This window comes from Antedon bifida, chromosome 8 (genome assembly GCF_963402885.1).
Source record: "Antedon bifida chromosome 8, ecAntBifi1.1, whole genome shotgun sequence".
Lineage (NCBI taxonomy): Eukaryota > Metazoa > Echinodermata > Crinoidea > Comatulida > Antedonidae > Antedon > Antedon bifida.
Window position 1 is genome coordinate 19,261,198 of NC_136233.1, and position 14,623 is coordinate 19,275,820.

At 32.6% G+C, this 14,623-nt stretch overlaps 1 protein-coding gene across 2 annotated transcripts in view; it reads right to left on the bottom strand.

Moving 5' to 3' along the window:
- Window positions 1-666: 666 nt before the first annotated feature.
- The window catches only part of LOC144849722 (neuropeptide Y receptor type 1-like), a 47,828-nt gene continuing 33,871 nt past the window's right edge, over window positions 667-14,623 (bottom strand). Inside the window, exons 1-2 of one of the 2 annotated variants that reach the window (XM_078706747.1) lie at window positions 10,223-10,470; window positions 667-2,555 (exon numbers count right to left, since the gene is read on the bottom strand). In XM_078706747.1, the coding sequence (XP_078562873.1) occupies window positions 1,417-2,511 (1,095 nt within the window). In that variant the 5' untranslated portion in view covers window positions 2,512-2,555; window positions 10,223-10,470 and the 3' untranslated portion in view covers window positions 667-1,416. Of the gene's footprint in view, window positions 2,556-10,222; window positions 10,471-14,623 lie in introns of those variants that run through there. The other variant, XM_078706746.1, reaches the window with a different exon arrangement.

A 14,623-nucleotide genomic window follows, 5' to 3' on the forward strand; every position in this document is an offset into this window, starting at 1 on the left:
ACAGGATGTATGAGTAATCTATGTTTCAGACCGAAATTAGTAAAGATAAATATTTTGGCACACATGGCGTTTCATAAGTAAAATACATACATTTTTTTCAGACAATTATCGAAACGACTGGTTGTCTAACATAAAAAGACAATAAATTTAGACGTGGGGCAGCTCGTAATTCCGGTTACAGTAAGACGTGGAGGAAATTATTTTCACATCTGAGAAATGATTTATACGTTACTAATTATAAAGACATTCTTCGCTAAATTGGTTATTAATTATTGGGTCCTGGAGGAATTACGGTAATAAGTACAAGTCTGATATATGTTATATACTGAGTCGTCACCTTCGCTCACAAATAAACTATCAATCTATTACGATAAATGAATATTTACACCATTTACATCATTGGGCCTGCCTATCTATGCGTAGTTATTTACCAGGGTTAGGGTAGTGGGTAAATAACTAAGCATCAAGAACGGCCCCTCACGCGCTACTATCAAGGTAAGCTAGAACCCGATTCACACGTAAAAAATGTAACATTATGTAATACATTGTTATCTTAGTACGAACGTGTGAAAGCGTTTTACGATTTAAAAATTTCAGAACAAAATCGTTAATATTTACAGGTCCCAGTGTAAAGATTACATAGACCTAATTAACATATCGGCTTCTGCGCATATCTTTCTAAAAGGTTTTTTTTTATTCTTAAACGGCAATTTACTTTACATCGACAAAATATTGTGTGAAAGCGTTGTAACTCGGTAAGACTATCTTTGAGAAACATCCATGCAACAATTTGTAACGTGGTACAGTATTTAGTCATATTTTTCAAAACTAAACGAAAATAGTCCACCTACACAAACTATTTATTTTTACATTGAATTGTGTTCCCATTGTCAGATTTCCTGAAATAATACTCGGCTTCTCAGTAACGTGTCAGAGTAATCCGCCTGTTAACGTTTGAGAGAATTGTGTACAAATATAGGCCTTTTTATACCGACAAATTCCACGTAGACAGCATCGTTAATGACAAGTATTGAGGAACCTGCTTGCAGCGTACAGATCACTTAACTGTTTTTATGTACCAAACCGTTAGTTTATAAAGTGATCGGAAACTGTTCACACCTTCACTTTCTCTCCAAGGAAATTGTTTGCTTTTTGCTAATAACTTTAGCCAGATACAGTTCACTATAGTTATATCTGAATGAAAGCATTGTGAAGCGTATAGTCTGTGGGCCTATCTGGTTTTCGTTTTATCTAATGCAGCTAATACACTTGTCAGACAAGTTTAAATAAAGGGAATTGTTCTCTTCTCAAGCGCTAATATAACAAGTTTCTACGCTTTTCCATAACATTTTATGTTTAAATTGATTCTTTACGATATCTGTAAATGGCACTAAATACACTTGCTGAAAACAACAATTACTTTACCGACTCCATTTTAATAACCAATGAACGCTTTTCTGGATAATTAGTGTGAACTGTATCCATGACAACTGTCTCTGTAACATATGTCGATTTCCTCTGCATTGACAAAGTTTTGGACAGTTTCTGCCAACTTCTCAGTGGTTTCCTAAAAGCGATGCGGTACTGCCGACTGAGAGTGAATATAATTATTGGATCCAGTGAACAGTTAAAGTATACAAATATTGGACAAATCTGTATAAACACCGCCCATTTCTTGAGGTCAAATGTGGTGAATACATGTTCGAAATGATATTGCATTGTAAGCTTGGAAAACATCAAAGGAAACCAGCAGATACCGAACGAGATGGAGATGACGATGAGCGCTACGGACAGTTTGCACCTCTGTCTTGTCGCTTTAGCTTGTGATTCGTTTACTTCAAACTGAGGCGATTGTCGCAGTTTGTAAGCGATTTTACTGTAGCAAAAAGTTATAAAACAAAGCGGAAGTACGTAGAATAAAACCACTTGAACTGTGTAGTATACTTTCGTAAATTGATCAAACATTATGTGATCGCAATAGTATTTTTCAAGACCGTCTCCGCAAGGACTTTCTACATCAATACTTGATATCGTAAGTTGTGGTATTGTCATGATAACACTGGTTATCCATATGAAAACAGTAGCCAGGGCGTAGCGACGTTTCTGCTGCCACTGACGGTGCTGAATCGGCTTCAAGATTGCTCTGTACCTGTCAAAGCTCAAAAGAAGTAGGCTTAGCGAGGACACTCCTTGAGTCAGTATCAAAATAAATGCAAACGTGCGACACAGTTGAATAGAACCAACTATGTTATGTCCAAACGTTGTACTTAAATCGTGTACTGGAGCACAAATCAAATAAGCCAAATCACTGAACGAGATACTTAGTATCATCACTGTTTGAAATTGGCGTGAAGGGCTACCGTGGCAGGCGGTAGAAAGAACAACAGTGATGAGAATCAAGTTTAGGATAATACCTACTACACTGCTAATGACGATGATAATAGTGGAAATGATTTGTTGCAAATCGAGTTCTTCACAGGGTTCAAACGAACCATTGTATGATGACGACATGGCTGTTGCAAAAAGTATTCACCGATTTATTATATTAACTCAGCCTAGAAGATAAAAGAATATTATAAATTATTATTAAAAATAATTAATAAAGTTGACGCATTAATGGCTAATTTACACATATTACATATTACTATTAAATAAATATCCCTATGTACAGGTTGACCATTCACATAACAAACATACACACAGTTATTTTTGCACACCATACAGAAAGTCTAAGAGTGGATGGATATGATTGTTTAAAGCTCTGCCTACACTGTCAAACTAGTTTGCCCATGTGTTAGTGATATGACATCATCGTGTCCATAGATGGTACATCACATATTGTTTTGATAGTAGAGAGACCTTTAGAAATCTACGTATACATCCATGAGTAGACATTTTTAATAATGCATAGTCATAATAATTAAAAAAATTGTAAATCTTATTTGTGATTTTTCACAGTGATTTTGATATTTTATTAATTTTGTTAAAACCATTTTGATATTCTTTTGCTATGGATATCAGGATTATAGACTGAATATTAGTAAAGCCTAGGTTTGTGTGCTTCAAAGCCTAGCAATGATGTTTTCGATTTGATCATGTAAACATTATCCTACTGCAGGAATTATACTTTGGAATTTATTTGTATGCTATTATGAACCTGTTTTAGAACGATTTTGTTGGGAAATCATATGATACACACTCACTACAGTACTTGTTAACGTGTACTGAAACAGTAGGCCTATAACAAGCGCATATTTCAGTACAAATGTACCATAGTTAATGCAGTAACTGTAGTAGAATAAATGTGGCATGATCCTTTAAATTGATGACAATTATGATTAAAAAATGAAGATGAAAATCAATGGTAGTTAAAAATAAATATAAGAACTGGTGCATTTATTCCTGTGGGCTGATGGTTGAGAAGATGTAACATTAGTTACGTTATTAATGAGGCAGAAGTCATACTTATCAGCGCTTTAATCGGGTGTCAACTGATATACAATCATTGAAGTAGGTATTCAAGTTAATTAATGTGCAGATCATGTCCAATAATAAGTTAGCTGCCAGAATAGTTATTCCACTCGATTAATCAAAGTCTACTTTACAAATTGGACGGTTTATAATTAACACAATAGAAGACGTTACTATATTATTTAAAAAAAACAGGTTAGTTAATTATATTTATAGATGTGTTATATCTCTACGGAAGTATAAAGCACTTAGACTTACTGTATTATCACACATTTCCGAGATAATGTTCTCAGAAAGAATTCCGAGTTATCGTGTATAATTATCCCAAAAGTTGTAGAAAACAAATTTGATTTGATTTTTGATTATTGATGTACCATAAGCCTACACTAAATATTGTGCAACAAATTGTTATTTTTGCATGAGCTATTTTGAAGAAATAAAAGTTGGAAAAACTCATAAAAGACAAAAAAAATCTATAAGATTTTGTGTGTCCCTCATAACTACAGACACATATATAACAGAAGAATGTTTGCTAATGGGGATTTTTTTACGTTGGCGATTAAATAAAAAATATATATTGTTTATATCTACTAAGCTATCTTCATTGTTTTCTACTTTTCTCTCTCTACCATTTATTCACCAGTCTGTGCCTCCTTTGTTTTTATTTATTTTATTCCAGTACACTCAGGCAGCGGTTGTCTGCTTCATATTCTCACTTGCACTGATGAAGGGCTACAGTACAGTACTTCCCGAAAGCTCTATTTTTTCTGGCTGTTTTACATTTATCGTTTAGATTTAGCTTTTCCCTTTTTATATCTCTTGAGATCCAGCCACTGATCCCCACAGTAACTTGCCTTTGGATTTTTACATACATCCATATAATAAATATATAATCACCCTATTGTTAGAAAGCACAATGTTATTATTAATATTTGTATTGCATCTATTCTTTATAATAGCATAGACACCATGTCTACTATTTGGGTGTTATTTGTAATGATAGCCCTACAATTGACGACAAAGAACCATTTACTTATACTATGATGCGGTTTCTTAATCAATCATGGCTTACATTTGATATTACTTTAGACATAATGAACAACATACATTATGCATACTGATGTGTCTAAAACATTAGAGAATAACACATTTCACATAATGTGTATTACCATTGTCTTTTATTCCATAAAAAGGGCCATAAAGTGAATTTTTTAATGAATAGAAAATAGAAAATAAGTTTCCGCGGAATTACCTCTAATTTAATTAGGCCTATAGCAACTTTGTAGTAGGTTAAATCTTTCATTTAAAATTTGTAATCGATGGAATGAAGACGATTCTAGGCACAATATCTAAATGACAGACGTTCAGATGTAAATCACATGAGATGCTATATAACGGAGCTTGCCCATGTTACTCAAGCCATACTCTTAAAATGTTCACAAAAAATGACCGTTGATTAGTATTACTAAAAAAAACTTTGACCGTTGAATGGGACACAATAATGAATGGCACGTCATACGCAGGATATAATTAGGCGTTTTATTATAGGCCTACCAAATACTGTAAAAAATATTGCTATTCACTATTTGTCAACTATTAATTCTACACTATTTCACGTCATCTTGCATCTAAAATAAAACATTCTTAGTTGATTTGTTGCAGATTGGCAATTTTTTGAATATTGCTATCATGATCTCAATTATCCGATCAATGCCGCGTAGATAGAAACCATAAACAAAAAGAGACCATCGGGAAACATTGATATTTAAGAACTTTATGATAAATTACTACCTGAATGAGATGTACAAAATAATATTAATGGAAAGTGGAACGAACTATACGAAATGACAGATACTCACCATAGCTACTCAAATTATGGTGTTATTGGTGTATTTTTGAAAAGGTTAAATCCTGTTTTACACTAAGCGAATGCTTAATCGCAAATCGAACATTCCTGAGCTCGGATTGGTTATGAAAGGTTAAAGCCTGTTTTTCACTGGACAATAAATAATCGCAAATCTAACATTCCTAAAGTTCGGTTCCAACTAGAGACGCAACGCGAGGACGTAGACGCAACGCAAGCAAGTTGACCAATGACTAGAGACAGTTTGAATAATCCATCGCTTGTGATTGGTCCAAGCACTTACGTTGCGTTACGTCCTCGTGTTGCGTCTCTAGTGGGAATCAAGCATAAACTCTGATGAGTTGCGCATGTTTTGCGTCACAAAAAGTAGATGGAAATATGAATACGCATGTGCATTATAAATACTTTGGAATCGTGCGAAAACATTCGCCTAGTGGACAACACAATTCAAAAGATATTTGTTTTAAATCTCAATAATTAAGCTGAAGTATAATACACGCAATTAATGTTCCCAGATAAACGCGTTAGCATGTGTATCGCAACAACATTGTTTGGGAAAAACCGGAGCGCTTGTTAAAATGATAAATAATAAAACATCAAGATTAACAATACTTTGATAATACCAGTAGTCCTATAAATTTACAATAACATTACTGCTTTGGGACAAGTATATGGCTATTAAAGCTTGGTTCCCACTAGGACGCAACGCAAGGACGTAGACGCAACGTAAGTGAGTTGACCAATCACAAGCGATGGATTATTCGAACTGTCGCTTGTCATTGGTCAAAACGCTTGTGTTGCATTTACGTCCTTACGCTGCGTCCTAGTGGGAACCAACCCTTACGGAAAACATTCTAGTCAAGCGAACGCGGTAAAATATATATTTTAACACTACGGCCAATTCATATTCAAAGGAAGCCTAGGGGTCTACTGTATGTTGTACTGTGAGAGGTAACCTAAGTCGTCAGATTTGAGCTCAGCGGTGGTCGAGAGCAAATTTAATTAAATACACACGAAAACAATTTAAGAATTTGTTCAACGTAATTTAAAACTTTTGTTATAACTACAATTACGTCAGAGTTTGGCAAAAAAGTGTTACTAAATCAAAATATGTAGTTAGTTTCCATTCAACACAGTGAAACAGTAAATCATTAATTGACAATTGCTAGTCAAACACAATTACCAAACCATCCAAATGTGTTATACGGCTTTCTGAAGGCAATGTGACGCAGGACACACGTTTACAACATAACAACACTCACCATGTAGTACAGCCTGTTCTACATAGTTCTACTGTTTATCACCTTACCATAATGTTAAGAAATAAATCGGTGAAACAATAAATCGTTATTTTGATGTTAATGGGAGATTACACCACAGTACTCTACTACTTTAAATTGCTAACACAATTATACCGAAAACCCATTTTTTAAATCGCTTTCCGAAATGTCCTGTAATTCCATACGTACACAACGAAAAGTCGTTTGAAATTAGGTTAAAGACAAATGAGTTATACATGCTACCTGAAAGGGCATAAACAATATCCTATAAAACTAGGGTACTTTTAGTGTAAGGCATGGAGTAATGGTTACGACTCATAATGCTCCTTAATCGCCACATAAACACTTGAGGAATTGCAATTTTTATTTGACTAATTTCACGGTTAGTAGACTTCATACTGTACTGTTTGTCCAGTATCTAGGCGAATTATATGATATTTTGCACATATGTGACCATAATTGTATCATAGGAATTAGTTTTAATACTAGCACAGTGCAACGTGTGACATTGTTATAATTATGGAGTAATAATACTACTGTACTTGCTGTGTAGCAGCTCCTTATATTCTGGACAGAATTTTACCTATTGCCACGCTTGATTGCTTTTTTTTCACATTCGAAAGTTCATTGTTTGTCTACAAGGGATGGGCCTAAGACGACCTAGGCTATACGTTTGCGGCTTTCGCTCTCTGCGGGTGAAATCAATTATTGCAGGCGATTATTCATGGGGACTACCACCTATCCAATAGGACAGTGATTTATTTACAATTGGTAATTCTTGGTCTCATGTTTCTAAATTCATAAAATAAAATGATTGTATACTGCATAGTCCATGGGAGGGCTTTTGATATCCAATGGGAAGCGTTCTAATATAGACATTCGGTTCGTTTCTTTAGGAGGGCCCTGTGTCATAAACAAAACATAAAACAAATAGATTCTTTATAATATAAAGACATTTTTTTAAAAATAAAAATGATGCAATGTATGTAATAGAAAATCTTAATATTTCTAGTTACAAGAATTTGATATGGTATTTAAAAAAATCACTATCCCTGTATACAATGTTGTATTTAATATTGCCTTAGCTATTTATATAAAGAACTGCTAAAACAAGGCCATATACATGAATAAATGGCCTAAAAAATAAATTTGAGTTAGTGTTGACCGACCGACCGACCGACCGACCAACATAGTGAGCTGTAGAGTCGCGTTTGACTTTCTTTGTTAGATACTGAGGCCTTCTTAACATTGTTATATACACTCTCAATGTATTATACTACATCATTTGAGTAAACTAATTAACACAACTCAGGTTACAAAATGATAAATCACTTTATTGTAGTAACTCTACTACTTTCTTACAGTGTATCTGTACGCACTGATTATCGATGTTTAAATGTTTAAAGATTTATTCTCCGCCAAAAACATGAAATGAAGATTAATAAAATCAGACTTTAAATAGGCCATTTTGCAGTTTTAATGAAGTAATTCACTTCTGTAAAAAAAAACCGTCAAAAAATAATTATTTTACTTATAAAGAGAAAAAAGAAACGTATAATTTTAACCACAAACAAAAAGTATTTTTTGCTTTAAAGATGTATTGTCCCTTTGACTAATTCCAAAAAAATAAAAAAAAAAGATTTCGAAAAAAAGTTGGTCATTTTGAAGTATCATAATAGTTATTAACTTTCACCGAAAATTAGTCGAAAAAAAAATCACCGAAATATAGACGTTTTTTTTCCAGACGAAATGTAATCAAATTAATTTACCTGTTAATTACGTAAACTTTTTGTTTCTGGCTCGAATTTTCGACTTAAAGTGAATAACTTTAATATTACCTTTATATGGCCAATTTAAATTTAGAATATTTTGACCTTCATTTTTTGTGTTTCAAGGGACAATACATCTTTAAATTACAATTTTTTTCAGGTAAATAATTGTTTTCGATCCAGTTTTTGGTCAAAGAGAATAACTATTATGTGGCATTAAAATGACATATTAAAGGAAAACACGAATATTTTTAGGGGGATAATATATCGTAAAGCTTTGTCCACACTATCAACTAGTTTGACGAAAAAAGTAAATATGGTAGTGATTGATATCATCAGGTCTATATATGGGCACATCACACTTTTTGTCACATTGAGTTTGATAGTGTAAACAGAGCTTTAGAATAGTTGGGTATTGAGGGTTAATGCCAGAGTAACAGTGATAATATTTTCTTTTACAGCCTTTCTCAAAGGCGACAATCATGTTATTGTTATATTCAAAAGAAGCTGTACATAAGTTCTTAGGAGTGGAATTGTTATTGTTTTTAGTCGCGTGGACTCGACTCTATAGTTCACTATGTCGGTCGGTCGGTCGGTCTGTCGGTCTGTCTGTCGGTCCGGCATCACTATGCGTTTTAGCACGCGACTTATGGCTGTTGGCCATGTTAACCAAGACCCTTGGATCGGTCGAGCATCTAACCAGCACCGAGTTACAACTCAACTTTACTGTAAACATATAAGACCTTTTGTATTGTCTATAGGGTCTGCAGTATTGAATTAATGCCTTATAACATTTCTAATTAGAAACAGCAGAGTTTATCAAGTCATAGTTATCTTAACTAAGATTGATAAGACTGGTTCAATAATCAATTTAATTAAACTTAGTACAGGTAATATCTACCAGTCAATTAATACTGAACTCTCTGAAAAACTAATTCACTTTAGGATCTAAAATTCATTCAGCAAACAGAAAATTTGAATATAGTTATAACGGTACATCCTTGTGTATTGTATTACAATATATATTGATTGTAATTAAAATAAATTATTCTGACAGTAGAAAAATCGTTATTATATATATACTTTATGGAATATTATATAGATCTGGGTTAATTTACATACAATTATTATCCAAATCCGTTTTGGAATCCAGAGGTAACGTAATGTTGGTCTCCTTCAGGATGTACAATGTGAAATCAGAATTTTATTTATTTTTTTTTACCATATTTAATGAGGGTGATCCATCCAGCAATTGCTGATCATTAGGGATCCTCAGACGTTCACAAGACAAACATATACACAAGATTCTCTACATAACCAAAGTCTTATTACAAGTCTTTGGGAGTGGAGTTGTAATTTTGTCCTTAGAAAAAATCCTGACATGTGACTTGAACCCAGGACCTTTGGAGTGGTAGCCAACCATCATAACCACCAAGCCACAACTCCACAACAATTTACAAAAAAAGAAAGCAAAAAAAAAATTTACCAAATACCAAATAGAAACGAAGATGAAATATTCTCTTAAAAATAGTTTTTTTTTTATTTAAGAATATTTTTTCTCGTATAATTCAGCAACATGATTAATCCAAATGTTTTAATTGAGTGACAACGTGCAGTGAAGCTTATTGATATTTGATCCGAATGACAACATTAGATTATGTAACTTAAAACTAAACATAAAAACGGCATACAACATACACGACGACGGTAGCCAAACTATTTTCAAAAATGTATTAAGGAAAAAGGAACACTAGACATTCTGTATAAAATAAACATTTTAGAATTTATATTCGTATCGTTCCTAATGTAATAAAACAAACACAGCGTACTGTACATACCACTGTAACTCGTTGAAAAATCTTGGAACTCACGTCCGCTAAAATTTCGTATTCCGAAAAGATTTAAAATATTTTAAATTGTCAGTCTTCAAGATTTCCAAAAGTATTCCGCAGCTGCGGAAACGATAGCATCGTAGTCTTTCCGTTAGCTAAATGTGATGATACTTCTTTATTGCGGTGTAGTTTTATCTCACTAAACACAATAGAACAGAACAAGCATTAAACGGCAGCCAATCGCGACATGCGCCAGTCACCGTCGTCTGCCGCAAACGTCATGAATAAAGTACCGATGCGAGGAAGGCTAAAGCAAGATATATGTTTTATTATAATGAAATTCTGATCCAGGTAGACCTACTTAATAAGCATGCCTAACAATAACTGTAATGTAAACACTAACCAATGTCTATTCATCCAATAATATGTACTCAATAAAAGGTAGCTATTTATTAACCAATGGTGTCTTATGGTTGAGTGCCTTAGACCCTAGACGTACCAGTAACCACTCAATTATTTTGTTGTTGTTTACAATTATTATTACCTGTGTCGATATCATGATGGCTGTTGTAACATCACCACAGGTGGTAATACCGTACATTAAAATAAATACTGCTTATTCATCAACAGTTTCCTTGTAGAGACCACCTTACCTTATGTACTGTAAAGGAGAGATCACTAGACTGTTCATCAGTGTAGCTAAATACTATACCCTGCGGATATTTTGTTTCGCATTATTAGATGCAGGTCTGAAATATTGCATCACAAAAATGTAAACAAGGAAAAGAAAAAAACTACAAAACATATTATTAATATCAACAATTTATTAATTATCCTATAGCACGTTCACACATTATTAGTAAGAAAAATATAAATAAATACCGGTAATATTGTAAATAACAAGGCCATATACATGGCTGCAGTCGCGTGCTCAAATTTGAGTTAGTGTTTACCGACCAACCGACCGACATGGTGAGCTGTAGAGTCGCGTTGCAGGTAAAGAAAAGCATATTATTACAGTATATTAAACAAATGTTTCTAATATATTGAGTATATTACCTTTTCTTTGCGACACCCATTTTCATGACACTCCCTAGGGTACACTATAATTTTAAAAATAATTCAATTTATTTATTCATAACGCAAAAGAGACAATGTTTTAAAATAATAAGGATGCCGGGTCATCTTGTTGAATCCTGAAGGTGTCTCCTTAATATTAGTTCTAATGTATTTCTGTTTCTGTTAACATCATAGTTCAACAATATTGTTGCTTTTTATCACCTGTGTATTTGTAAACACTGATCTGCCTTTAATGAGAAATTGGTATGTCAACATGAATTTCTTTTTGGACAAATAACATGAAAAGAACATCTGTACCATGTTCATTTGTATTTGTATCACTTAATATTTAATCTATACATATATAAATAAATAAATAAGAAGAGTGCGATAATTTATTCGATCACTAATTATAATTGTCGTTAGCTATTTTCCACTATAAGAGGATATATATTTGATAGCAGCTACTCGTGAATTTAAACATGGCAAAAATGTTTTAATGCAATGCCGGAAACAAAGTCCAACAGAAGTCTGACATATAAGGGAGCAATTTTATGGAACATCTAAATGTTTTTTAATACTTACCTTCTCATTTAAACGTGTTCAAACGATGTCTAAGGGAGTTCTTGTTTAATGAATGAAGATGTTTACACTACAGTATGAGACAACTTGGATATCAAGCGTCTCGCAAACTCATGACCAATCGTATTAACTTGCATGCTTCGTTTCTGCCAAAGGTTGACATTTTAACGAAGCTATTTTAATGCTTATATTTGACTGCTTATTTTTGAAAAATGTTAATCATTATTATTTATATATGGCCTTTCGTGAATATATACATACAGTTTAATGTTAAACAGAATGATAACCTTTTTAAGTACAGTGCATCCTAACGTGAACAACCTCACTACTCACTACCTACTACTCCTATTAAGCAGTCATAATAATGGGTAGCGTCTTTAGTTAACCTCTGAAACAAATAAATATATGTAAAATGTTCGATTTAATTTGGACTGACATATCGAACGATAAATGAATACAAAGAACTATAATATGCCGGGTGTGATTATAGATAACTGGTGAACAGAATACTAATAATATCGTGTAATGTAGCACATAAGGAAGAAGAAGAAGTTCGAACATGCATTGAATGACATTATAGATACATTGTTCTGATACACTATCCCTAATTACGTATGAACAAATAATCTAAAGCCTGAGAGTCTATATCAAGATTTAGTTTGCAAACTTGAGCAAACTCTGTTGAGTTTGGCTACACAAGTGTTTCCAAACTTTGTGAACAGAATATTAATAACATCATGTAATGTAGCACATAAGTTAGAAGCCAAGTTCGAACATGCATTGAATGACATTATAGATACATTTTTCTGATAAACTATCCCAATTACGTATGAACAAATAATCTAAAGCATGAGAGTCTATATCAAGATTTAGTTTTGCATTTTGCAAACTTGAGCAAACTCTGTCGAGTTTGGCTACACAAGTTTTTCCAAACTTTATAAAAAAAAAATCAAAATTAGAAATCAGTTCATTGGTGAATATGTGTGGGCTATATTCCGAAACATTTTTTTTAATTGATATTATTTATCAAATTTGTCAATTTTACATTAACAATAGCCTCCTCTTTTAAACGACACGTAGCGTATACAGAAACAAGTTTGGTTCTAAGCAAAAATTAATGTTATAACTTATGTTTTCGAAAAACGCTAGGTTAAAATTAGGCATATGTGTAGACAATGTGACTAGCTTTTGGGAGGCATGACGTCATATGCACGCGGCATCTATTTTATTACGGGTGAACGTACCCTATATGATAAGACGGTGGACATACGGGAAGGTTAATTGTGATTAACCGTTTCGAAGTGTGGTTATTTCTTTTCTCAATACAGTAATCAAGTTCTACCGTACGGGATGGCAGTTCAAAATGTATAACCCACAGATGCATAGAGTTCTTAGAAATGGCTAGAGATATGTCAATTCAAAGTAATTTATTGAAAAAATAATGACATTCAAATTTGAATAATAGGTTTAACAGAGGTTCCTACTTCTACGCATATTTACTTCTAAGAATTTTAATCAATAAATAATAAATATTTTATTTTAAATAGATGAAGTTCATTTAGATATAATTATACTTTATAATATAATCTCACCAAATTGATGATTTCGCTCGACGCGGTTCTTTGTTTCATCCTAAATTACGACGCATTGCGGCCACAGCGCACATTGTTTTATTTTTTTACTTTTTACTGAAATTGCATAATATATATTTTACATAATGGACTAACTTTTAGATAGAAAAAAAAATTGTATCATTTTATTTTTTCTCAAAGCAAATGATCAACATGATAGACAGAAACATTCACATTCAATAATGTTATACAGTGTTGGTGGCTTGTCGATGTCATTTTTTATTATTTTTATAAGTTTTGTTTAAAAAACGATGCAAAATTAGATATAAATAAAAAAATTTAGGCCTACACTCAATATTCTTTTTTAAAACGAAAATATTTTTTTGGAAAGAGTTTAGAGGTTAGAGGTTAATTGTTATGCTACACCACTCTTAAAATAATATTAAAAAACAATATTTAGAAAAGAAATTGTTTTTATTTGGAATGAAGATGATGCCATTTAAAACAAATATTCCAACCAACGCATTTTTCTTAGAGAAAAAGATATTTTTATAATGGCACTCGTGGTTCTAATTTAAAATTTGTTGGCCTGTCAAAACAGAAAAAAAACCCCATTCTATTCGATGTCAATGTTAACAACGCATTGTAAACAACATGTTATTTTCAAATTAACCTTCGACGAAATTTATTTTTAGGTTTTTAGAGAGAAAAAAAAACAGTAATTGATTAAGGTTACCAAAGGGAACTTGAAACAATGTTTAGAAGAAAAAAGATGATAATAAATTATAGGAATAATTAATATTTATTATTTTGGGACATTTTATACGTCAATGCACAGAGAAAGGGATATTTGAGAATGTCTTCTTCTTCTTCTTTTTGGAGCCAACTTCATATGTGAAGACTCTGCTCCTCCAACTCTGTTTTGCTAGCTCTACTGTATTTGGTTGTGTATTATTATTCTATTTAGTTATTCTTTTACAGAGAGAAACTGACTCCCTTATTTATTTATTTATAATTATTATTATTATTATTATTATTATTATTATTATGTTATTGTTAATGTTATGATATAGTATAATGTAACGACATGCGCCTGAAAAAATAATAGAAGGCACACTAAAGCGTGGTTTCCAAGAGGACGTAACGCAAGGATGCAACGCGAGGACGCAACGCAAGGACGCAAGCAATTTGAAGA